We start from the raw sequence: 25,563 nt of genomic DNA on the forward strand, positions 1-25,563 counted from the left end.
TCACCCGTGGGCTGACCATTCCTTATCAACGCAAGTAGTCGGGGCGGACGTGCTCTTGTTAGGAAGGCTCAGACGCGGCCCGATGGAGAGTGTCATTGGCCGCCTCCTCCGCAACGTGTTGTCTGTAACAACGATTCGCGTGAAGAGTTCTCCAGTCGTCAGCGAGACCCCACGCTATCTCCATAGATTGGGTAATGCTAAGCCCGCCAGCAAGGTTGCAGGGGAACAGGAATCAATTTGAACAGATTGTCGACCGGGGACCATAATGACGGCGAATTTCGAGCAGGGGAATCCCATAGGATAGTTACACGTGGCATCCCAGTTTCGCTGCCTGTTTTATTCATCCGTATCGACGCACCTCCGCTCTCCATGCACGATTTCCAGTCAAATATTTCGCGTTTCCAACGGGGACCCCCGACAAATTCGAAATCCGCCCGGGAGCATCGCTGCCGGCCGGCACTGTACCGTAATTCAATCGAGTCGCCGTGCTTGCAGTTTTTCGAACGAAACTTCCCGTCTCGCGGACCACCCCCCGGGAAAAGAATTAACGAAGCTTGCTGGTCGCAATTAGGGATAACGAGATTGCGTCTTCCTCTCTCGATGGATCGAGTTCCCCGGAATACCTGGGACAACGAAACAATGCGAACCGCGCTTCGGGTATAAATTATCCCACGAGTTATTTCGCCCCGGAACGATCCGACGGTGCTTAAAGAATTCGTTGCGGTTCGCGAGCCGGCGACCGGGTCTCGTTCGACGTTTAATCAGCCGAATTACGCGATCGGCGTGAACCACGTTCCGCGGGAACGCCGCGAAATCCTGCCGGATAATTCCCGACGAAATACCGAATCGTTTTCGATGCGACGATATAACTGCATTGTAGTCAGGCTGTATGCAATCATCCCGGTGCACGACGATGAATCGACGACGAATGGGCGGGGGTGCGCGCTTGCCATAGGAAAATTGAAGTTTACCGTTCGCAGAGCAGAGGGAGTGCCGCCCTTGAAAAACGTGCGGCGACAAATACTGGGGATACGGGCTCGCCGGGAACGTGGGCGGAGTTCGACTGCTGGGGACCGACATCGTCGCCCAAGTCGTGACTGCATCTTTCGGGACGGTGTCTTCTGCGGCCGGGGCCGGCACCTCGTTGGTCACCCTCACCTCAATTTCCACAGACTGCAAACAGAACGTTAATCATCGTTAAAGGCTTATCAAAAGGATGACACAAAGTCCACCTTCTGTTAGTATGTTTTCTCAACCCCTTGCGGGTTGCGAGGCGTTTCCACGGCATTAATAACTTCTCTAATAGAATGGCAGACGATTTTTGCGTCCCGCGTATCTGTGTTTATTCCTGGATTAGGATTTCTGGAGAAATTAACAACATCTGGTACGTGGAGGACCCGTGTAGAACTCGGGGTGACTAATTGCAAGTGCTTCACTGAAACGAACATGGCTGCCATGTCTGAACGGTGATCGATTTGTACCAAAATTCACAGACACATAAACCAAACATTTCTTTATTATCTCGTGCAAAAATAATTCTAGTAACAATGATAGTATTTCTTGTCAAATAAACAGTGATCGTGCGCTTGTAACAGTCTCGCAAAATAATAAGATAATACTATTAACGATATTGACTAGTATTACGTAAATAATTACTCGATAATTACCCAAATATTAACATAATTAGCTAATTATGTTACCAATATTAATAATATTAAAATAATTAGTGAACAACGTTAACAATAATGTATAGAATTACAAAAAGATTGGTGACAGATCCAAGCAGCCAACTTAAGAAATTACTTGACCGATGGAAAAGGCGGTTGCACTCGGGAGATGCGTCCAGTAACGTACCAATCGAGCAAAGGGGGTGGTGCGACGCGACGGGAAATGGGTTGGAAAACAATGACGAAAAGCAAGGTTCGATTTGCGTAACACGTGACAGAAAAGGTCGTTCGGTGCGGCGCGGCGCGAGGCCTCTATCGTCAATAGAAGCCCTTGGGAGCCTCTTCATTCCATACCATCGTGGACGCGATTCTTCGCTGGTTTGAGAAAATCATTCGCGCGCGAAAAAAAAGGTCAGAAGCTCGGCTACGGCCAAGGCCTCGCGGCCGGCGAGCTGCTAAAAGAAAAAGAAGTCAAGCAAAGTACCGCTTTAAGGACAGCAAACGCGCTGCTTCACGGGAATTTCCCTGGCAATTTTCCTCCTTCGTTCGATAACTAGATTCACCGCGACATTAATAACCTCACCCTGCCGCCGTCTCTCTCTCTCTCTCTCTCTCTCTCTCTCTCTCTCCCTCTCTCCCTCTCTCTCTCTATCTCTCTCTCTCTCTCTTTCTCTCTCTCTCTCTCTCTCTCTCTCCTTCTCTCTTCCCCCCTCTCTCTTTTGCTCGCTAGCTCTCTCTTTGAAAAATTAAACGCTACGGGCGTCAGATAGCTGTTCGTGTTTCTCTTTGTCCCACGTGTCCCCTCTTCGTCCCACGTGTTCCCTCTTTGCTTTTTCATTCGTCAAAGCCAATTGCCCCTGGCGGGCCGTTTAAACCGATGGTGCGAATGTTTTTTTCGGGGTGATTCATTGTCCGGGAACGTCACTCGAAGGCGGGCGGGCCCATGCACGCGGCTTATCGTCGTCGACCTATTCTATCAACGACCCTTGATCTTTCCATTTTTTTAATCGCGCTAATTTGACAGGATCAGTTTCAAGCGAGCATTCTACACGACTCTCGATTGGATCGGGACGTCAGACCGTGGCTGGTCGTTTCTACTGTTCGCCGATTTCACCTTTCATTGAATCAGTGCTCCGCGATCAATTTTCTTCCAACGAAATTCTCTCGCCGCTCAGCGTCAGACTTTTCCAATTACGAGTGCCAGGGAACAAATATTAAAGATAAGTTGAGCAATAAATAATGTGCCCAGTGGTAAATATTAATGACAACTGCGACAATGAATAATGTATCTAGTAGTAAGTATTAATGATAAGTGCGACGATAAATGATATTGCATAGCGATAAGTAGTAGATATAAGAACAGATTATTAATATTAATAATAATAATAATAATAATAATAATAATAATAATAATAATAATAGTTGAAATGCGTTAGAAAATGTGAATTGAATTTTTTTCAGATACTTCGTATCGTCTTAATTGCTTCACGGCAGTTTAGGATAGAGTTTTCGTACGGTGCAGTCGAAAGGAGAGATCGATTGGCGTGTACTGACCAGCTGCAGCGAATTTTCTTTAACGAAAAATCCACTTGCTGTCAAGCGGCAGATTTTTATATCCGGAAATTTTGTCACAGCGATAAATAACGGTAAACATTGCAGTACCTTCAAAAATAGAAATAATATTGTTTCTGGGTTATGCAATTTCGTCTTAATTAGTTGACAGTATTTAAATGAGTGTCCTTCGTACTCCGTTGAACTAAAGAGAGAATCGGAATGTCTGCTCATGGCTGGCCATTTTCACTGTACGCGGATATTACGTCACGCTGATTCCCTGTTGCAGTCAATTTCTTTTTTAATCAAATCCATTCGCTGCATAATGTCAGATTTCTATACTTAGAAATATCCAGCAACGATGAATAATAATAATAGGACCGTGAATCATACGTGGAAAAGAAAAATTATCTAGCAGGATATATATATGTCTTGGGTTGGCAATTAAATGATTGCGGATTTTGTTAATAGATAGTCTTAGCACATTCTTTCGTTTTATCAACGTGTTCAAAGCAATTAAGTTACATTGTTTTCTTACTGTCTGGACTGTCATCTTCAATTTAGTAAGAAAATGGTATCGATTAGTTATTTAGTTTCGTTTGTATCACTGTTTGAAGCTGGAAGGACAAGAAGCGCATTTCAGATATATTTTATTATAACAGCATTTCGACCACGCGGTCTAAAAATATTCGTCATCGCAATGCATTGACAAATGCAAATAGAAGTATCTGCGAGGTATACCATACTGTACTAATTAGTTGACAGCACTCGAATACAGCCTCCCACGCTGTTGTCTCCAGGGAGACAATTAAAATAAAATATCTGATTATGAATGACCGTTTATACTGCATCCTGATTTCACCTTCCATTAACTCCCGCGCGCAGCCAATTTTCTTTAACAAAAATTTTTGCAATTATAAATTCCTGGCAACGGTGAACAATGATTACAGCGGAAATATGAAGTGAAGGAGTAATATAAAATAATGTATAATACACGTGTAATATGGAATGCAGAATATGGAATGCAGAATAGAGAATGCACAATATAGAATACAGAATCATAGAATATAGAATCAGAAATTATAGAATTATAGAATCATAGAATATAGAATCATAAAATATAGAATTATAGAATATATAATAGAACCATAAAATATAGAATTATAGAATCATAGAATTATAGAATATAAATAGAATCGCAGAATATAGAATGTAGAATCATAAAATATAGAATTATAGAATATAAATAGAATCGCAGAATATAGAATGTAGAATGTAGAATGTAGAATGTAGAATGTAGAATGTAGAATGTAGAATATGTGATACATAAAAATACAGAAGCGAATACAATAAAAGGGCGAGATTCGAAATATCTGTCGGGTTGTCGCAAAAATATTCCGACGGTAGACGGTCATCGAAAAAGAGTTGCATGGCGTCGATCAAATTGTTTCCGAACGTTCCAATCCGGAGGCCGAGCGATTATCTGTTCCATTCGTGATCAAATCTGTCGCGTCGGCGAGAATAGAATCGCGACGGTGACAATACCGTCAAAAATCAAGGAACCCGGCCGATCGATCCTCTGTCCAAGGAACAGGGTCCCGTATCCGATTCGAAAGTTCCCTGCTTTTTCTGCTCACGCGGAGACGTATTGATTGCGGGTGTTCAGTCAACAGGTGCGCTTACGCCGTGCTCCCAGCTTTTGCGGGGACTCGAAAGTGTCCATTTCGTCTCTCTGCCGGGCCGCGCATTATACGGCGCACGCACGGCTACCTCGAGAATCCTGTCGGACGGTGTCCCACGCGCGACCGATTCCCTGTTTTTCGAAAAAACGGGTCACGGCAGTCTCGTAAAGAACCTAGAAATAGTGGCCGACGTGCTGGAACTTCCACACGTGGTTCCACCTTGAAATAGTGGTCCAATATCGCGGAGAGCTTTTTAATTTCGTTCTGCCGCCCGGCCCCGCTGCATTGATTCCGCGGAACCTCTTTTAATTAACTGATGCGACGACGATTAGAGATATTGGTAGGGGAACTAGCAACGTTTAGTCGCATAGTTTTCGTGTCGATGGCCACTTTGTACTCGTGGTCGCGTTCTGTGCATGCTGCCGTCAATGTTTCATATTAATATTAACATCACATATTTTATATTATAATAATATTAATATCACATATTTTATATTACATTAATATAATATTAATATCACGTATTCTATATTATATTAATACTAATATCAGCGACCTAGTATCCCGATTTAAAACTCGTTGCATACTTCGATATGTTCGAAATGATTTAGCAAGCTCCAGTCTTGCGAACTGTATGTAATATTTATCCTCCTTGAAATCTGCAGTTTTCCAAATTAAAAACCATGAGTTACCGTTGATCGTTGGAAACAGACTCGGGAATGCGGAGCGGATTTTTCCGGTAAGTAGCTTCGTCACCGAGAAAAACGCCTTTGAATGTCGTGGTTGCATTGATTGACGGTGCCACGCTGGAATGCATGTTTGAGCTGAATCTCATATTTAAAGCCGATTTCCACCGTATGGAAGTCTCGTGCAGGGAAAAATGTGTTCCACGTTTTCGCTGCAGTTTCGAATGGCGAATCGATTCCCCGGGGAATTACTTTGCATTCCGCGACGGTACCGTCGGCATCGGCAAATTTCGCCGGCACGTGGCCCGACGACAGCAGAGCATAAATGAAAAATCGTAAATATGAAGCCCGAAAAGGATTACAGCGTGCAGGAATTTTTGGCCAACTTTCACCGACGATAATACCGCGAAAGGTCAATGCAGAAGAACGACTTTTCCTTTAAATTAAAGCTCGTAACCTCTGCGTTAAGACAACGTTTCCCGATTTTCAATTCGACGCCCTATCATCGCTGTAAATATTAAAATGCGAAGCCATGCTTGTCTTAACGAAAATTGCCAAGTCCGACAAGTGTTCTATCATCAAAGTTCGATAACTTTGCGTAAAAAAAATCGCAGCAACGTTTCTCTTTTTTTAAATTAAAAGGGAAGGATCGAACTTTATTTTGCCGTAAGTGAGATCCCAGAACAAAATTTTGCAAGGTGCGTGTAGTTTGTTGAACATGGCAACTTTTAATACGAAAAACGTGGTGTTACATTTAAAGGGTTACAATGCTCAGGGTGCATCAATCATGAAATCGGATGTATAAATATAAAACCAAGGAACAGTGTCTTAAAATAGAGGATTCAAACTTTAATTTATCATCGATGAAAATTGACCAATTTATATCGAAAATTCTCCAGTGTTTTTCGAAACGTAAAGATAAAATTGGAGGAAATCGTACACAGGGAAGAAACGGAAGCGTGTCGGTTGATAATCCAAGGCTCGGCCCCCGGATGGCCGAATAAAAGTATCAGCGGTGTTGCACTCGTTTGTTTGTACCGACAAATATTTATCCCGGGCCGGGGAGGTTGGCTCTATTGTCCTACACGCCTCGAACGTTAATTGCATATCGATCGAGCCTGCCCCGACCGTTCGTATATTCTTCTCCGCTACGGGGCTTCCGATGTCTTCCCGCCGAGAATCCTAATTACGGCGTTGTCCGACGTCCACACTTCATATTTATTCAACCAATCGCAGCCGAGAATTGTCCCTGTGCCCCGTCGTGGCCACTAGCCAGCCTCGACGAACATAGAACACATTCGAATTCTCGTCTCACCATGTGACTGTTCATCAACAAACCGGTACACCCTGAACATGGCCATTACACGCGTCCTACAGATATTTAGTGCATTGTTGTTCTGCTGATTGCTTTGGCCCGATTCCTTTTCCTGTAGAAAAAGGGTTGGATGTATCTTAAGCGATTTTTGAGAGCAATTGGACAAGGGACGGGGCTAAGAAAAATACGGAGCGGAGAAAGAGGGCGGTTCGAAGAAGAAGGAGGGGTCGTAGAAGAAGAAGGGGCTACAGAGGAAGGAGGAGGTGTTTTGAAAAAATGGGTGGTCCAAAGAAGAAAGAGGAGTCGAGTAAGAAGTAGAAAATAGACCAAAGAAGAAGGTGAGACGAAGTAAGAGGTTGGCCCAAGTAGAAATCTAAAGAAGAAGAAGAAGAAGCCTAACAATAGGCGGTCCAAAGAAGAAGGAGGGGGTAAATAACAAAGCGATGAAAAGTAGAAAACGGACCAAAGAACGAGAAACCAAAGAAGAGGACGGTCCAAAGGAGAATAGGAGCTCATCAAGACGAATACCAAAAGAATGCAAGAACGCCTAAAAAACAGACATTCACAAAGAATAGTGGGCGTGGTCTATGTAAAAGGAGTGTCCAAAAAAACGAATAAATCCCAGAACTGTTATAATCATCGTCACTACTACCAAACGTTTCTTACAAACAGTACAATGCTAGGAAAGCCTAATAATTCGCTTCTAATAAATAGAGTATTAAAAAGGAGGCCCCAAAAAAGGGTTGGACTGAAAAGGGGAGGTGCTATGACGGAGGGTGATCCGCAGATAGAACCGAGAGCTCAACGATTATTTTGACCTGCTTCCGGAGAACGAAAAACGAGGCGGCAGTGATTCTGTCGCCGATGAGACCACTGATCGTGGCATCGCTATTTCAGACACGAAACCTCATACGATGATTGGTCCGGTTCTTGATAGAGCTACAGAGACTGTTACCGAGAGATAGCAAATGTGACGGGGTCCCTGGGGACGGAGGCGAAGCGCTGAGTCCGCAGAAGCTCGGTGTAAGGGAGCGTGCGATGTCCGCCAGTGACGACCATAACGAAATTGACTGTCGGTTCTTGTATACAGCCGAAAGTGGAAATTCGGCCGTCATAGTCTACTTTATTAGGTGGAGATTAGATGGACCGGTTTAATCAGACGGAGGAAATCGTCTCGCGACCCGTGCCACCGCGACCCCGCAAGAACACCCGAGGCCGTATCGCGGGGACGAAATTAACAGGGGGATCACAGGCTGCAGCCTTCCCCTATGTTTCCGGATAATTTATTCCACGCTCGGAGCTGTCTGTCGCCGTTCGGAGCTCTTAGAAGTCCCATTCTAAGAGCACACAGGGTGTGCGAAAGTTATTTCGATCAAATAAACACCGTCCCAGAGAATAGAGACATCAAAAGGACCTCTAACTTCACAGTTTCGACACCAGAAATTAAATTACCCGCCTCAGTTCGCTCAGGCCCATCTGAAAACCACGCCCCTTCTACTAGAAGCCCCGCCTTATTAGACACGCCTTTTTTACGACTCCTTTCTTCCATTGAACAATTACGTCAGTTTTTGGCTCGATACATCGTGAATAATAATTTTCAAGAAAAACGAATTACAGTGGGTGAAAGTGCAAACTTCATGCTTTAAAATAAGCTAAAGTTTATTATTAAACGATTTTTTCATCGAATTATGAGATATTGTATATCATTCATTTTATTGGTATCAAGTCATGACGAATCTTTGGAGATTGTACTTGTGCGTCGTTTTTGGTTCATAAGTTGGCTGGAAAAAATCGCTGAACGATTTTTTGGGTGTCGATCGAAAGAGAAGACTTCAGCCTACGAATTCATATTAAATAGCCCGGACCAATACATTATTAAAACAAAATTCTGGATAAAATAAACTAAGTATAAAAAAAAGTAGAGACTTCAAGCTGTAATATGATTTATGACTGACTGCTGTATGAACTTTTTTCTCAAAATGACGTTAGCTCGAACATTATCGATTTTTTGCACATTGGGAGTTCATGCGAGACTTTAGCACGTCAACTTGCTCCTCGTTTCAGACGCATAAAACAGTTGAAAAAAATCATACATCAAATTTTATGGTGACATTCGAGAAAAAAAACTTTAATCTAGCTCCAGCCTGCCTAATAGCCTCCTCCTATCGTTGTACTTGCCCACGCCGTCTCCTCTAGACCCCAATTTTTTACCCTCATCTCCGTCTACTCCACTATACCACGTCTCTATGCCCCCCCCCCCCCTCCACCAGGTTCGCCTACTTCTCCAAATCACGCCCACAAAAATCGACGATTACTACCTTAAAAATCATACCATAATTTTTCGCCACCCCTAATACACCGCGGTTCACTCAACGAAGGGGCACGAAAATTGAGTTCGCGCGGGCAAACGCCGCGAGAAAGGTAGGGTGGTTCTCGCGGCGCGCAATTACGCATCCTCTGCCCTAAGACGTTTTTTCACGCGTTCCATCGTGCTCGTCAGCCTGGAGCGTCTCGGTAGAAAATAGCGATCCATAGTTCAAACGATTTCCATCGAGCTGGAAGGCAAAGATGTTTACACCGGCCACGGTAAAGACACCTCCCCCCCCCCCCCCCCCCCCCCCCCCCCCTGTCCATACTTTCTGCTGAAATGAATAACGCAGCCTTAATCTCGCGATTACGGTCGACGGGCGCGCGCACTTTGCGTTATCAGTGGAACGCCGCGACCGAGGAGCGTGTCGGCGGCCGCGCGCAGTGTACACGAAAAAAAGGCCACATGTATCGGCGAGCCAATAAAGAAATGAATAGCTCGATAAAGAAGGCCAAGAACGATTCTGAGAGCAGATAACCGGGCATACACCGGGTGGCAGTTATTTCACGGCGTTCCAAGGGTCGGTTTCACGAGGACGTTATCGGTGCCGAATGGCCGGGGTTATCTCGCGTCGAAGCGCGTAATTGCCGGAAAACGAACTTAATCGGTGACCGATCGGAAAGGGCGGCTTCGCCTGCCGGCCGAGAGATATTTTAATTGCGAGTTCACGTGACTACGGTCACGGTGAACGTCGCCTCGGAGACAATTGAATCTAATTTCTCGGCTTTTGTTGGAAGTCAGCCGGCGGGACGAATGCAGGCACTCGACGGTGGACCAGCGGATAGCGCCGGGACGTCTCGATTCTCGAAGATCGATCCTGTTCGCCGGAATTCTGCAGGTCGAGGGGGCAAACACCTGCTCGGGAAGGGGATCAATAAAGCAATTCTGTAATCTGGGAATACGTTATCGCCGGAACGGGAACCGGATAGCGAGAAATTTTCCCCCGGGAACTCAGCAGTTTCGTTATCTCGGGATTTAGGGGATGCCCCCCCGGGCCGCGACTGAATTAACCGAACAGGGAAAGAATGGCGGAGCAGGCAATGATCAAACGTCCGACCCCGTCGGACGATAATGAACGCGACGGCTGATAAGAGCGTTAATTGATTCCAGCACGTCAAGTGCTTCTTTTCAGATTAACCAGTCGCTCGGAAAGGGAACTTCGGTTAGTCAGAGCAGCTAAAGCGACGCGAGTGTTCGGATAAGGGGATGGTCTGCATTTATGGTTCTCCTGCGTTTATGGTGAAAATGAATAGGCGAAATGCGAGATAGAGAAAACATTTGTTGAACGGGAGAATGTTATTGAGGTAATGATAATTTGATGGAATGATTAAGGGAGGATAAATAAATCTTTACGGAGTTCTATGTGTTTTATTTCACGATCTACGATTTTTTTACATGCGCTTTGTGATCCAAAAAACGACGAGCAAGTTTATTGGTTTAAAATTCCATATAACTTCGTGGTGTTCGAAAAATCGGTGATATTCGAGCTAGTCTAACGCCATGAAAAAAAAATCGTACAGCAATCAGCTTTGACTTATTTTACAGTTTGTGGTCTGTACTTTCGATCCTTCTAGATCATTTTTATCTAGGATTTTTTTGCGATGCACTGATTCGAGAACTAAAGACACATTTCTCTCCAGAAATGTTGAAAGTTCGCAAACCTCCCAAGTGATTAAAAAATTTTTTTTCATTACTTTGCTTAATGTAGATTTGTAGAATAAAGCCTCCTCTTTCAAATAACACCTCCAAATTTACTCTACAATTTTTCTTGTCGATTTTATAGAACATAAACGAGGAGCTAGTTTGGTAGCTTAAAATCCTACAGTGTATTTTTCATAACTTCCAAAGTCGACGACAGACTTTTCCTTTAAAGCACAACAAAACGTCAAGAAAGGATCGTAGATCAACTTTTTGGACTCGTTGCAAAGTAGAGATTTCAATTTTGAATTCTACGTTGGTTTCATAGCGAACAAAAATTTCTCAAGCTCCGTGCACCCGTTTGAACTCGCACAATTGTAGAAAATGACAATTTTCACTTTGTCGTTAATTTTTCAGTATAAGCAATTTTTTTCTCAAGAAACGACATATATATTAGATTGGTGCATTTTTACTTAAAATTTAAATTATTTTTTTAAAATAAAGACAGTTTATATTTCAGCAACCCCTTCATACAAGCCTTCAATTAAAAGACAATTGATTATGCTACCTTAGTACAGTTATAATACTGCAGCCATTTAAACATTTCATAGGGCAGGGACGACCTTAAATTTTAAACTTAAAGACATGTTTTTGATAAACAGGTGAATCTAAATTTTGTCGAATTCCTTTGAATTCATAATGAGTGCAAATTCGTCGCGGTTGAACTCTCTTTTGCAAAGTTATAGCGATTTCAATACCGGTGTTTCACATCGACTTTTTAAAGAAACAGCGATCGCTGTATTCTGCAACAAAATCTCGTCCAAAATGGAGATAATATCGGCACCGATTCAAAGATATTGCGGACAGGACTCAATGGCGCGGGATCAATAAATATTTCATAGAACACGATCTGTGGGGAAACCGAGTTATTTGGCCAACTTTCATTTGCCAGCCGCTGACCGTGAATTTCCTTTTGACATCCCATCGGAATGTTTTTATTTTAACCCGGACATCAAAGTGATGTTTTTCATTTAAAAAACATCCGCGGAGACGCGTCGACTCGAACGTTTCCCACCGGGCTGCCAGAAAGCCAAATATTTTTTTCCAACGATCCGTAAACAGGCAAATATTTTCGTTGGAGATCGTTTAACTCTATATCGGCGGTACGCGTTAAACAACGTTTCCCGATATATTTATTAACGTTAATCGATCGAGTGTTTGCGCGCACGTTTCCCGGGCGATCGAACGATGGGCCAGCATTCCGTAGTGCTCGAAATGCGCTCGAGAATCCGCCGCGTTCTTGGTCGACGCTGCAGCGTCGCTGTTTGTTAACTTTCCGACTGGCGTAGTCACGCGTAAACGTCCCAGGATGTCGCGCGACATCCGTACGGGCTGGATGCCGGGGCGAGTTTCGGTCCGCTGATTTCGGCAGTAATTTAATTACGAAATGAGATGAGCTGTGCAGCTAAAATACATAATAAACATCGGAGGCCGGATACGCGAGAACCTCGGGTAAACGTTGGACGAGCCGCGGAAACGTGGCCGTGCCGCGATCGAATCGACGATAATTGCGCTAATTCGTTTTGCCGGAAGTTTGCGCCGGCGGTCCCGAAAATTCCGTCGCGCGACATGACGTTGAAAGCTGGCCGGGCGAACTTCGGCGGCCGCGGCGAGCAGCCGGCCCGCGCGACAAGCCCGCGCGAAAAGTTGCCGAACTTCGGCCGCGTTCAATGGATTTTCTATTAATTGAATCCCGACGAGTCGCCGACGAATTCGCGGGGCCGTCGTTGCTTGCACAATCCCGATGGAATCTATGCGGTCGAATATCGCGCGATTTCATCCATGAACAATCACTTATTAATCGAGTTCCGAAAAATCGTCGGGTTATTGAAATCGCCGGATATTAAAATCGTCGGCGGTGGGTTTTCATGAAAAAAGAAACGCAAAAAAAAAATACAACAAATTCCGGGCGAACGGCACGAAGACAATTTAGAAGGGCTTTTCACGTGAAACACGTGTCGACGATATCGCTCCCGCCTATTTTTTCTGTCGTTTTTGTTTTATTCCAGCGGCCGCCCGGTTTCGTTTCTCTTTTTCCCACCAACGGGTATATACATTTTCCCAGCACAATGGCAACACAACGCGTGTGAACTTCCGACCCGCGGAACCGCAGACCGAACAACACGAAACTTTTGGACGTTTTTGTATAGGGCTATCCAAAATTGCCTTTAGAACCTTGAATGCGGATATATGTATGTCGAACGCTGTGTTTGATCCTCGTCACTTTATTTTTCTTCTAAACTATGATAGTAGACAATTTTAATGATGTATGTCAGATTATGTATACATAGCCCATCGCTGCTAGGACACGCCTTCTCGTCGCGACACCATCCCGTGTTGTACATTCCTTCAGTCTCTGGACTGATATATTATGAATAATAATTTTCAAGAAAAATGGATTATAGTCGGTGAAAGTGCAGACTTCAGGCTGTAAAATAAGCTAAAGTTTATTATGGCATGATTTATTTCATGGAATTATGACAGTTTGAATATCATTCATTTTATTGGCATCAATTCATGTCTAATTTTAGGAGGCTGTACTTATGTGTCGTTTTTGGTTCATAGGTCAACTGAAAAGAATCGCAGAACAATTTTTTGGGTGGTGATCGAAAGAGGAGACTTCAGTCCACGAATTCATATTAGATAGAGTCCAGAAAAAAATTTTTTAATAAAATAAAACTTTAAGGCTTTGTGAAGTTAAAACATTTTTTAGGAATTTATATTTTGGGAGATAGTGCTTGTGTGTCGTTTTTGGACCATAAGTTAGCTGGAAAAATCGTAGAGCAATTTTTTATCCTCACACATAAGTGTGAGTTGTCCTCCGCTCTTTCACACATAATTATCGTATATAATACCTAATAATTAAATAAAAAAAGTTATAAGATGCATAGACGTTTGTCTTTTTATTTAAAAATAACTTCCTATAGTCTATTTCTCACTCGTTCGCGCACTCTTTCCCAATTCGATTATTAAATAACTCGACGGTAACTGTCGCGTTAATCGAGCGCCGGACGAATCGAGCGAATTATTAGAATCATAAATTATCGGCGACGATTACCGGGAAATTCGATTCGGTGTTTCGACGGGATCGTTTAACGCGAACTCCCTGGAAACGGACCCGGCAAAGGCAGCGCCGCGATTATAAAGCTGCCGAGTCCTGATCCCCGATTGTTCCCCGGTGATACACCTCGCGTTTCATCAACAGTGACACCTAATTAAATCTCTCTTTAGGCGCGGCTGGATCGCAATTAACCCGACTTCGCCGGCACAATGATACGCTAGATCTGATTCCGACATAAAGGGCAGAGTCGATCGAGTTCTATAACACCGTATGCTGCTCGGTGGTGAATAGGCAATGTAACGAAAGCCTTGGATCGTTTGCTATACCTTGGTACCCGGATCATGCGAAACCTTTGTATCAAAACCTTCTTCGATTCGAGCACGCTTCGAGAATCGAGTCGAAATATTTCCGTAAAGAACGTCGAGGCTGGATCTAACTAAACAGTAAAACTATTAACTATTCATAGTTAAACAGATCTATATAATAATAACCGAAAACCCTGTTACAAATTGGAAAGCTGTTTCATGCAATTCCTCAGGTGATCCCGAGAAACTTTTTCCTTAGCGGAAATTTTCTACGTGGTTCCGTTAACGAGTTATTAACAAGAAACACAGACCAATTAGAGATCGCGGACTGCTTTCGCCACGCCCTTGCGATGACCGCTGCGTCTAGTAGGTGGAGCGACAGTTTTTCGTTAATTACTCGTGAACGGAGGCTCGAAGAAGATTTCCGCAAAGGAAAGAGTTGCTTAAAATCGTCTGAGAAACCGCCCTGATTAATTAATAACCGTTACGATCAGTTTCAACTTTGTTTGTCAATTCTCGACGACTTATTTTATCCGATTTTTGAAAATTAAAGTGCTCGGGTAAATTCGCACGAAAAATCGTGGTTCCGACGGAGTTTACTTTAGGAGATTGCAACGGTGACAGGCCAGTGACCGGAAGATTGAAAAGGGTTGTAAACGGATCGTTTGTTATCGATTGAAAAACTTGATTTACGGCTGAGCTTGAGTGTCAATTTGGTTTCCGGTGACCGCGGGATCGCGGCGACCATAGCACGCGAATGATATTTATCGGGTTTTGAACAGGAGCCAATTCTATTTCCATGGCGGAGCCGCGCCGATGTCAGCGCCGCTGATACGGAATTCTGTCAGCCGTACGGTTCAATTTGTCTTCGTCGACGTACCCGGGGGAACGTGATCGCGCCTGCCCGGATATTAGGATCCTAGCACGTCCTTTCGGTACAGCCCCGTGACAGCAGACTGTTGCGCTATCATCGGGCTGCTCTCGTCAACGCCGGCTTCGACTCGCTCGAAACAGCTGACTTTTTACCGGATCAATCGCCCTCGTCGCGATGCGCGCTCCGACCCTAAGGATCGAGCACATTTTAATAACTTCGCTTGGACAGTTTGCTCCAATTTCTACGGTGCTCCGAGATCGATGGTTCTCGCTTTCGCAACTTTCTTCAGCATTTATCATTAAGAGAAAATCATTTATTCTTACGATTTTCGAGACTAGAGAATTTTTAACATTTTTTGAGGGAATAATCAGTCCGCAGTTTCGGACTCGGCACAGCGCAAGCGAAAATCTTGGAGATAAATGAGTTATGTCGCGCGAAAGTAGAAGCTTCCAGCTTTAAAATAAGTCTAGGTTTATCGTTGCACGATTTTTTTTCGAGGAGTTATGATAGTTTGAACATCGTCGATTATTTAGACATCATGAGGTCGGAGGAAGTTTCGCGCGAACGAACTTGTCCGGCGTTTCTGGTCTGTAAAACAGGTGAAAAAACTCGTAGAACTACTTTTGAGGGGTCGTTGGAAAGAGGGAGGGTCGGTCTTTAACCACTTCGGTACGAGCGTCGACTATAGTCGACGGCCACAGATGAACACGCACAGCCGAGTGTCGACTATAGTCGACGGCCGTGATATGAAAGCACACGGCCGAGCATCGACTATAGTCGACTATAGTCGACTGCCAAGAACTTTTGCCTTATCTCTACAATTGCAGTGTTTACGTCCAGAAATACACATAAATAAGCTTTTCTCGTCAAAGATCTGTAAAAGAGCAAAACGGATTCACTGTCGATGCACGAAGTAGCATGCGAATGGTGAGTGCCGGCTGTGGGCACAATTTCGTGGCCGATGCGCGCCGTACCGAAGTGGTTAAATTTGTATGAAACGTATTCATGGAAAAAATTGTTTAAAGATTTAGGGTACCTGTGTGTTCTTGTCATTTTTCGGGAAGAGTGTACCTCCAGTTTTCAGACTGCTACGGTATGGATGGAAAATCTTATATGACAATCCATTACAGGAAGTTAAAGTAGAGGCTTCATTCTTTAAAACAAGATAGAGATCATCCTGGCATGATTTTTTTTCACAAAATGACAGTATTTTGAATCTCGCCTATTTTTTGGAATTTTCGGAAGCTAAGAATTTCTATCGTTTCTCAAGAGAAACATACCTCCAGTTTCCAAATCGCCACGATGTGAAAAAAGTCTTAGATCAAAATGAATTATAGGGTGCTAAAATAGAAGCTTGATTCTTTAAAACGAGGTGGAGATCATTCCGGCATGATTTTTTTTCACGAAATTATAATACTTTCAACATCATCTATTTTATGGACATTTTCGGAAGCTGATGTCTTTTCAGGGGAAATGTACCTCCAGCTTTCAAGTCGGCACATCGCGAAAAAATATCCTAGAGTAAAAGCTGCTACACTCATCAAAACTAGATGCTTCGAGCATCAAAACGAGACGAAGTTCATCATCGTGCGATCTTTTTCGAAAGTACTGTCCTACTTTGAATACCATCAATTTTTCCATATCATGAGCTCACGTGAAATTTCGTGGAACCATATTTGCCCGTCCTTTCTGGTCCATAAAACACGGAGAAAAAATCGCGAGCCAAATTTTTTCGCTTCGTTGGAAACTGAAAGCTTCGCTCTTCAAATCCAGACTCTGTCCAAGCCGGGCAAAAAATAAACCAGCCAGCAAATCTCGAATTACCGTTGTTAATCGGGAAGCGCCGTAAACGATTAAATTTCTTTCGATTATACCTCTCGATTAACAACCAGAACAACAAACCGTTTTCAATAGGAGTGCATCGAGATAACCTCCTGATTTCATTAAAAAATCACTGATTATTGACAGTCCGTTTCAATCAACGATTAATTCAATTAATTCCTGCTTTTCGACGATTAACGCGCTCAATGATATCCCGCGAGTAATTTCATGGAATTCGAGGTTGTAAACGGTCGACTGACGGAGGGACGGTTTCAATCGCGGTGAAAAATTTGCGTACGATCCGAGGAGGGTGGGTCATTAATTTCCATCGATCCTCGCATAAATATGTCATCGAAACGGCGAATTGTAATAGCGATAACGTCGCGTGTTATTGGCACTCGCGCGGAAAATGGCGCCGACGCCGGAGTAACCGAAGGGAAACGAACCTGTTCCATTGACTGTCTATTAGCCGGCCGACAGGAGCGCAAAAATCGCGGGGGGAAACTGGTTCAGCCTCGGTTTGATTGCCGTGGAAAATGCGGCCTGGAGATGGAGGACCGCGGAACTCTCGCCCGCGCGCGAAATGAAGAAGGCGGGCATTTGTACGTGTCGTCAAATATATATCAGGGAAATGGAACGCGAGCCTGGCCTGGAGAGTCTTCCGTCTCCCCTTTTTCTTATCTGATTTATTCCGCGAACAAATTGAGCGAGCCCGAACTTACGACAATTGAAAATTCTCTCGCCCCGGCACGGAATTTAAAAGTGGCGAAAATTTACTTTCATATTCCGACTCGCTTATTTTACGATCGCTGATGAACCGACGAAACCTTTGATTCCTACGCTAAATACATCTTTACAAGGACCATCTCTTCTCTAATTTCTTGTCTGTTTTCTTTCCCTTTTTTGAGATTCTTTTGTTAGTTTATATAGCTTTATTAATTTCTTTACGGTAGATAATCGATACTGCAGTATTGCAGATTTTTTATGTGTTTCTTTCACATTTTTGCAATTAGTATGCCGGATATATTAAAATCTATATTTCTGTTTTCAGATTAGAAGTAAGGAAATATTTCTGCACTATATTTTTACATCATATCTTTACGCTATATTTTTACACCTTTACACTGAATAAAACAACACCGTATAATATAAACAATGTATTACCTGTGTCACTCTGATGTGTACTTTTAATTTGTGATCCATATATTTGTTAAAATGATCTAGCACGTTGGAAATTGTTTCCACAAAATTGATAAATGAAATGACAAACGAACCGAGGAGAAACTCGTTTACGTGTTTGTTAAAGCAGCGGCACGTCGAGCGTCAATTAAATGGCGGAAGATTAAGACGTCTCCCGTTGCTTTCATGAATATATTTTTGGTGAAAAACGAACCCGTCTAAATTTAACGAAGTTATCGATAGAAACGTGCCACTTTACGGCGTAAGTTGAGTGCAACATTAACTTTATGTCGCGTATAAAGCATGGAAGGGCGTCGTTTTATGGTCTCCGCTGTACACGAACCCGAGAAGGCACTCTTAATTACAACCACCATTGCTCATCGAGACCAACAATCGAATGTCTGGCTTCGTTTAGCCGGGTGCCAACCGAGCAATGAAACTGACAAGCGTTTTCGTGACATCGCGGAGAACCATCGTTCGATGGTCTGTGGATTTTTATATAAAATAAAAATTACCTCAACTAATTCCAGGAGACAAACTCTGTATTATATTTTTAATTGTACCTTTCCAATCATTTTTATGAGTTGACCGTAATACAGCAGCATTTTTATTTTATTTCTGGATGGAAATGCCTTTTCCTCCATTTTGTTTATTTTTTAATATAAATATCTTTTTATTGTTCCATTCTGTTTATTTTCAGGTAGAAACATCTTTCTATGCTTCCATTTTGTCTATTCTTAATCAGAAATATTTTTTTATTCTTCTATTTTGTCTGCTCTTAATTAGAAATATCTCTTTATTCCTTCATTTTGTTTCTTGTTGAATAGAAATATCTCTTTAAATTTCCACTTTGTTTATGTTTAATTAAAAAAATATTATTCTTTCACTTGCATTATTTCCGAGCACCAAAAATATTTTTCTCTCTTTCCATTATTCATTTTCTGAACTTCTTGATACTTTTGCTTTGTTTATTTTTTAATAAAAAACAATTATTCGATTCTTCGTTTATTGTCGCACAGGAAAATATCACTTATCCCGTAAATAAAAAGTTAATTATGCCGGAAAATCGAGCGCGGAACGATCGATCAGGATTAATCGGTGGAACTTGTAAAATCGACGGCGCCCAGGGCAATTAATAGGTCCCGGCCATAGATCGTACATCATCCGCGAATGAAACTTCCGCAACGCAACGAAATAGTTGAGAAAACCCCCAGAGAAATTGTGTAATAACAAACCGGCGGCATTCTATGGGACCTAATTTCCGCGGGATCGATCGAACTTCGCGATCAAGCCGGGGTCGCGCGGACTCTGATTTCGATCGTGGAAATCCCCTTTCACGCATCGACTTTGATCGCGTTCCTGTTAAACGCCGAATAAACTTGAACAGAATACCAGTCGTCGCTCTTAATCGTTCATTTGGTCGCGTTCCAATTAGGGCTCGAGCAGTTTTTGTTTCTCCTGTAGCCGCCATTTTGCTCCGGCACGCCTCGGGGCTCGACACGTTGTTTTAATTATCGGCGTGCCGGTGATCAATAACAAAAATATAATCACGGTCTGCTCCGCGGGGCTTTCGAAAAGACGATTGTTTTTGTTTTGCTGCGTGTCGGATTTTACGGCAATTTTACGTTCGACGAAATAACGAAGCGCAACGAGAACAAAATGGAGACAAATAAAAGAAATCAGCTTCCAGAATTTCGGTGGCTGCAAATTCCTCGAACGAACAGCTGTAGAATCGCGATAAAAAATCGTAGAACGTTGTTTCATAGCTCGTTGGAAAGACAAGACTCTATTTTACAATATCTAGGTGATTTCAGTCATTGAAACAGTTTTTTGAATTCCCCACGGGTCCGCGAACTTGAAAAATAAACGGAGAATGGACATTGTCGCTAAACTCGTGATAATTAATGTGATAATTAATAATACGGTAGCGTTATTACAGAGAAAGTAATATAGATGAAAAGTACATTTTCTTGTCTTTAAAATGAGCCTAGTCTCATTTTCCTACGATTTTTCTTGACAAAGTTACAGAGCCTTGAAGATCAGCTAATCACGCGAGATCTTGACAACCCAATCCGTCGGCTTCCGATTAGCAGTGTCGACGGCTCAATATTTCTTCGAACCACTGTCATTTCGTTAAAAAATACCATACGATCGTCATTATGACCTCGTTTTAAAGAGAAAACTTCACGCTTTAAAACCACTACAGCTTAGATAACGAAAAAAATTTTTCACTTCCCCAGAGAACAATGAATTCAGATAATAGCCCAAAAATGTCCACTGTAACAAACTTGCAACTGCTAACGACCCAACGATGCGATCGTTACATCGTTAAGGTATCTAAAAGCTACATTTCTCGCCCTTTAAAACGAGCCCAGACTCGCAGGTCCACGATCTTTTTTAACAACGTTACGGAACATCGAAGAAGAACTTAATAGTAACGAAATAAAATGCGTGGCGAAGCGATCGATTCTGAACGTTCGAACGAGTTACTTGCAAAAATTCCGCGTAGAAATGACGGCCAGAGGCGAACCATTAGCTTGCGACAAGTTTGCGCGAGACACTGCGGTGGTCTAACTCGATTGCCGGCTAATGGCTAACATCAAATGATAATAATTTTGCCGTAATAAGTAATAAAGCATCGATACCTGTCGCCCGGCCGTGGAACGTATCAGCTCTATTACACGTGCAGGACATTATGGTGCCGTTGCCGCAGGAACTTCCGGCTGAAACTGTCTCAAACAGCACTACCTTAAACTGACGCTGTCGACCACGGGCCGTGTATAACCTTGTTTACCCCGGCATCCGTAATTTTAATCCACTGTCGCGTCTAGAAACGATCTCCGTATCCCAGTAATATTTAAATCATGAGTGGACGTTTCCTGACCATTTTCATCAAACAGAAGACACTACAAAAATCGATATTTAATACCATTTTTGTGGATATTTTTTATATAGCTACCTTTACAAAATTAAAGGGAAAATTATTTTTGGTGAATGTTTGACAAGGTACCATTTAAAGGTAACACCTTAAATGACGCTTATGTTACAGTATCATTTTAGAAAGACTCCATTTTAAAATTTAAAGAGGTGCTATTTAATGGTAAAATTGTTTAAGAAGGTACATTTAGAGGTATCGTCCTAGGATGATGCTCTTTTAAGGTACCATTTTTAAAAGACTTCATTTTGAAATTTTAAATAGATATTATTTAAAAGTAAAATTAATAAAGAAGGTGTTATTTGAAGGCACAATTTTTAAAAGGTGCTCTTTAAATATAACAATGTTTTAAAAAGATGCCATAGAAAGGCATCGTCTTAAAATAGTGCTACGTTAAGGTACCATTTTCTAAAGATCCATTTTGAAATTCTAAAAAGGAGAATTCTATAAAAATGTACTGTTTAAAAGTACAATTCTAAGAAGGTGCCATTCAATGGTAAAATTGTCAAAGTTACCGTATCAAATGAAAATTTAAAAAAGAGAATAAAATTACTGTTAAAATTGGACGAATTACAATCGAACGGCATTGGCTACATTTTCAATAAAATCCGCGTCGTGTAATAATAAATTCCGATAACTCCCGCATCACTCTAGCACGTAACTGATTAGCATTGCGCTGCAGTTGCAAGAACAAACCGAGCTTGAGTGATCCATTATTAAGGTCGAAAGGATACGGGACAAACGACGAGCTCGATGCGCATTCGAAGATAGCGCCGGAAAGTGGTCAGGAATTTTCAAAGGGTTCAAGGGAAAACGGATAACGACCGCTTAGACAGAAAATGCAGCTGCATGCCGAAACACGCTTCAGAGACATTTCCCGACACATTCATTGGCTTTGAAGCTACTTTTTTCCCGGTTACCGTTCCGACGGTTCGCATTAAAAATGATTTCCGAATTTAAACGTAAAGAAAAAAGATAATTCGCTGGAAATTATAGCTGCATTATTTAATAGCCCATATTATCGCGTCGTTGTTGAAAGCAATTTCGCGCCGATGCTAGCAAGCTCCCCGCATTTTCCACAGCGAAATCGGTCGTCCGGCCGATAACGACGCCGATTAGGCTAAATGTGTCCGCGCTGCGTATTTCGACGAGGATAATTGCGCCTCGAAAAGCGCAATATTCGGCGCCGTGGAAAATTTATGCAGCTCATTAAAAGTTCTCCGCGGCGAGGCGCATCAATTGCGAACGCTTCATCGCCGGACGGGGTAATGTCGTTATACAGGTCGCCGAAACTTCCCGACCGTCTTTGTCCTTAATCCTCGGGTGGCCGGGTCTACCTTGACCCGCCGCGTCAATGTAGTTACTCGTTTATTCGACTTTTTTAATTGGATGATTAACATTTACATTAGAGGATAATCTATCTAAATGTGTACCCTCTTGAACAATTTTTTCTGGATTAACTAACTAGTGACAAATTTTGGCTTTTTTACGATAGTATTGCTATAAGCTCTAATTGTAATCCTAATCTTTTTACAACGAAATAATAATAACAATAATCTTTTAAATTAAACAACTTACATTAACAAGCTGGACTGACTATATAAAAATGGTTTTAAGAATTTTTTTCTGGCGATAATTAAGTTTACTTTCTTAGGATCATGTTAAAGCAAGTTTGAACTTTAATCTCAATTTTTATTGCAACAAAATGTTTAAAAACGTCGAAGTTATTCACTGATTTATATACGGTCTTTCATTGATACATTAATGAATTGTTGCAGTGGCTGAGTAATAAAGATATCAATGAATTTCAGACACTAACATCTAATTTAAGAACAAAACTGTTCATCTTTTCGTAACAAATCCATAGAATTATTGTTATACAATCAAGCTACGGCCCTCTGAAAAGTATAAAAAGATGACGGTGTCCCGAGAAGTGGTCGAAGAAAAAAATGTTTTGAAAAATTGTAGACGAAGCTATCGACGGTCTAGAGGATCGTAAAAAAGCGGAGACAGTCGAAGGAAACCGGAGCCGGAACGTGCGCTCCCCTTTTTCCTCGAGACTCGCGGCCCACCCCCGCACACTCTCTGCGATCGATCGATTTGGTATATTTTTTCTTTTATTCGAACGCCAGTCGGCCAGCCGGCCTTTCCGCTTATGCATCTCGCGATGCTTCTATCGCGAGACTTCCATTCTGACGCGCGAAACAATCTGCGGCGGGGGTGTGCGGTCCGGGGCAGCTTCGTTCGAGCCATTGCATCTCGCAAGAAAGCCTGTCATTCAAATCCACAATGCAACGCGAAATAATCTCCGCGCGAAAGTTCGATCTTAATTAGAATTTATTGTGGACACAATTTGAACTGGACGCCGAAAACGCTTGTTCCAAATCAAATCTCAACTGAACAGCACAAAAATTGTCCGAAATAGAATTTCAACGAATTTGATTGTAAATGAAATCTCACTTGAACAGCACTAATTGAAATTTATTTACAACAAATTTTGTACGGTTGCATCGCGATTTTATTTACAATAAATTTCGTACGCTGATTGAAATTTTATTTGGAATGAATTCACTTTAACAGAATTTATCGTAAATATAGCTTGAATTAAACACCGCAGAACTTGTGGTATATATATTTCCAATGAAACATCACAAGATTTAGTGTTAATAGTCAACCCTAGAATCAATTTATAAATATTTATAGAACTGTAGAAAATTTTATTCTAACAACGAATTCTATAAGCGAGCAATCCTCTTATAAATAGCATTTACTCGGATGTTTAAAGTACAAATAGAATATTCTGATATATAATAAAACAGGATACTCTTATCCGATTGTTGATAAAAATGTATCAAGATCGGAAACCATGGAGGATTAGTACGCGGCTACAATGTAACACTGAACGGCAGAGGTTTAACAAAACATTTTACGAGACAGGATGCTGAAAAATTGTTCAACGAGTAATTTGACCAAGAAACATCAGCAAAGCACAGTAGAAAGATTTACAAAAAACGTATAACCTCCACCCCTACCGGAACAGTTCCGGAAACAGGGGTGGAGATGCTTGGAGACGAACGGAAACAGCGGAAGCTGTTCGTCAGTGAAATAAGAACACTGGAACCGGAGTCTGTGCGTACCAGAGGGGAAGTCGGCTAACAAGCCGCTTAGAGTTGCCTTTCCAAGTAAAAATTACCGTACCTGGAAACCATAATAGAAACCTAATCCCGGAGATTTTTCTGCATTTGCAACGGGGACAAGTAGGACTTCCATGAATTATATTCGTCAGCTGCAGCTGATACATTAAAGAGGATCTCGTAGTAGATCCGCTCAAAGGGGATCCCGGTGCTAGAAAATGACTGTCTCCGGTTGGAAATTAAACAAAGGGTTGCGCGGGCATCAAAGGAACGGCGAGACTCACGTGCTGCATCGGGAACACGGCGCTACCAACGAAGAAGTCCCATGCCCAGGCGAAGATTCGCGTACAAATGTGCATCGACGTCAGAGCCAGGATATAGACGCTGGGTCCCCAGCACCAGACCACCCTTGTGTCCGGGAGCTATGGCGTCCACGTGCCGACCGCCCCGCCGTAGTGACTGTCGCGAGATTCCCCAGGTTGCATTGCTCCCGTTCGTTCAGCTTTTCCCGCCATTAAGGCTACATGTTCCTGAGAGGATCCTTTGTCTTCATCAGGGCCTAGCTTCGCTAGTCAGACTCCGGGAAACCCGCAGCGTCGACTCCCCCTCGAAGACGATCGTCTCATTCGAAGGACGCTATACTTAGTCCCCCGCTTAAGACCATAGAAAATCCCGACAACCGATTCATCAAACCTCCAGCTTACTTAGGGGATGCTCCTGCGATGGGGTGCGGCTGATCAATCGATGGGGGACGATACTCTAAACGCTGACTGCCTTCGTTGGCTAGTGGAGCAAGGGGTCATTAGAATCCTCCAGTTTTTGCAGTGGGATCACTGATCAGCTGAGACCCACTTAGTGTCCAGTTAACAATTAGTATCCCCTATTTCTTTTAGATAGGACGTTTATTAGCTCAATCTAACAAGTCAATTCAGCACTAGTTCACTTTGGAATCGCTTGCAGACTGGTCAGTAATTAGGATTCTCTATTTTCCGAGGTTGCAGATTGGTTAGTTGGACCTAACAAGATCTCCGGACACTGGTGTGCCGCAACGTTCACTTGATAGACAGCAATTAGGATCAGCTGTTTTCGAAGGTGGAACGTTGATTAATCTTACATAGACTTTTAAGCACTAGCCCAGCCATACAGTGTTCAGTGAATAATGGGAATTTTCAATTTTTTCGAGATCAAGCAAATTCCCCAAACATTAATTCACTTTGTCACTCACTCAAAATTCGATCGATAACTGAAATCCTCTATTTTTTAGCAGTCGTATGCTGATCAGTTGAA

The 25,563-nt window shown here is 42.5% G+C and overlaps 1 protein-coding gene across 1 annotated transcript; it reads right to left on the reverse strand.

Annotated features, from left to right (window-relative positions):
• LOC144471974 (uncharacterized) lies at positions 1–24,635 on the reverse strand. The gene is made up of 3 exons (XM_078184601.1): positions 24,561–24,635; positions 972–1,173; positions 1–122 (listed from the first exon to the last, which is right to left on the reverse strand). Exons 1-3 carry the CDS (start codon positions 24,633–24,635, stop codon positions 1–3), a joined length of 399 nt encoding a protein of 132 aa, XP_078040727.1.
• Positions 24,636–25,563: the final 928 nt, after the last annotated feature.

Source organism: Augochlora pura, chromosome 7 (genome assembly GCF_028453695.1).
Source record: "Augochlora pura isolate Apur16 chromosome 7, APUR_v2.2.1, whole genome shotgun sequence".
Classification (NCBI taxonomy): Eukaryota; Metazoa; Arthropoda; class Insecta; order Hymenoptera; family Halictidae; genus Augochlora; species Augochlora pura.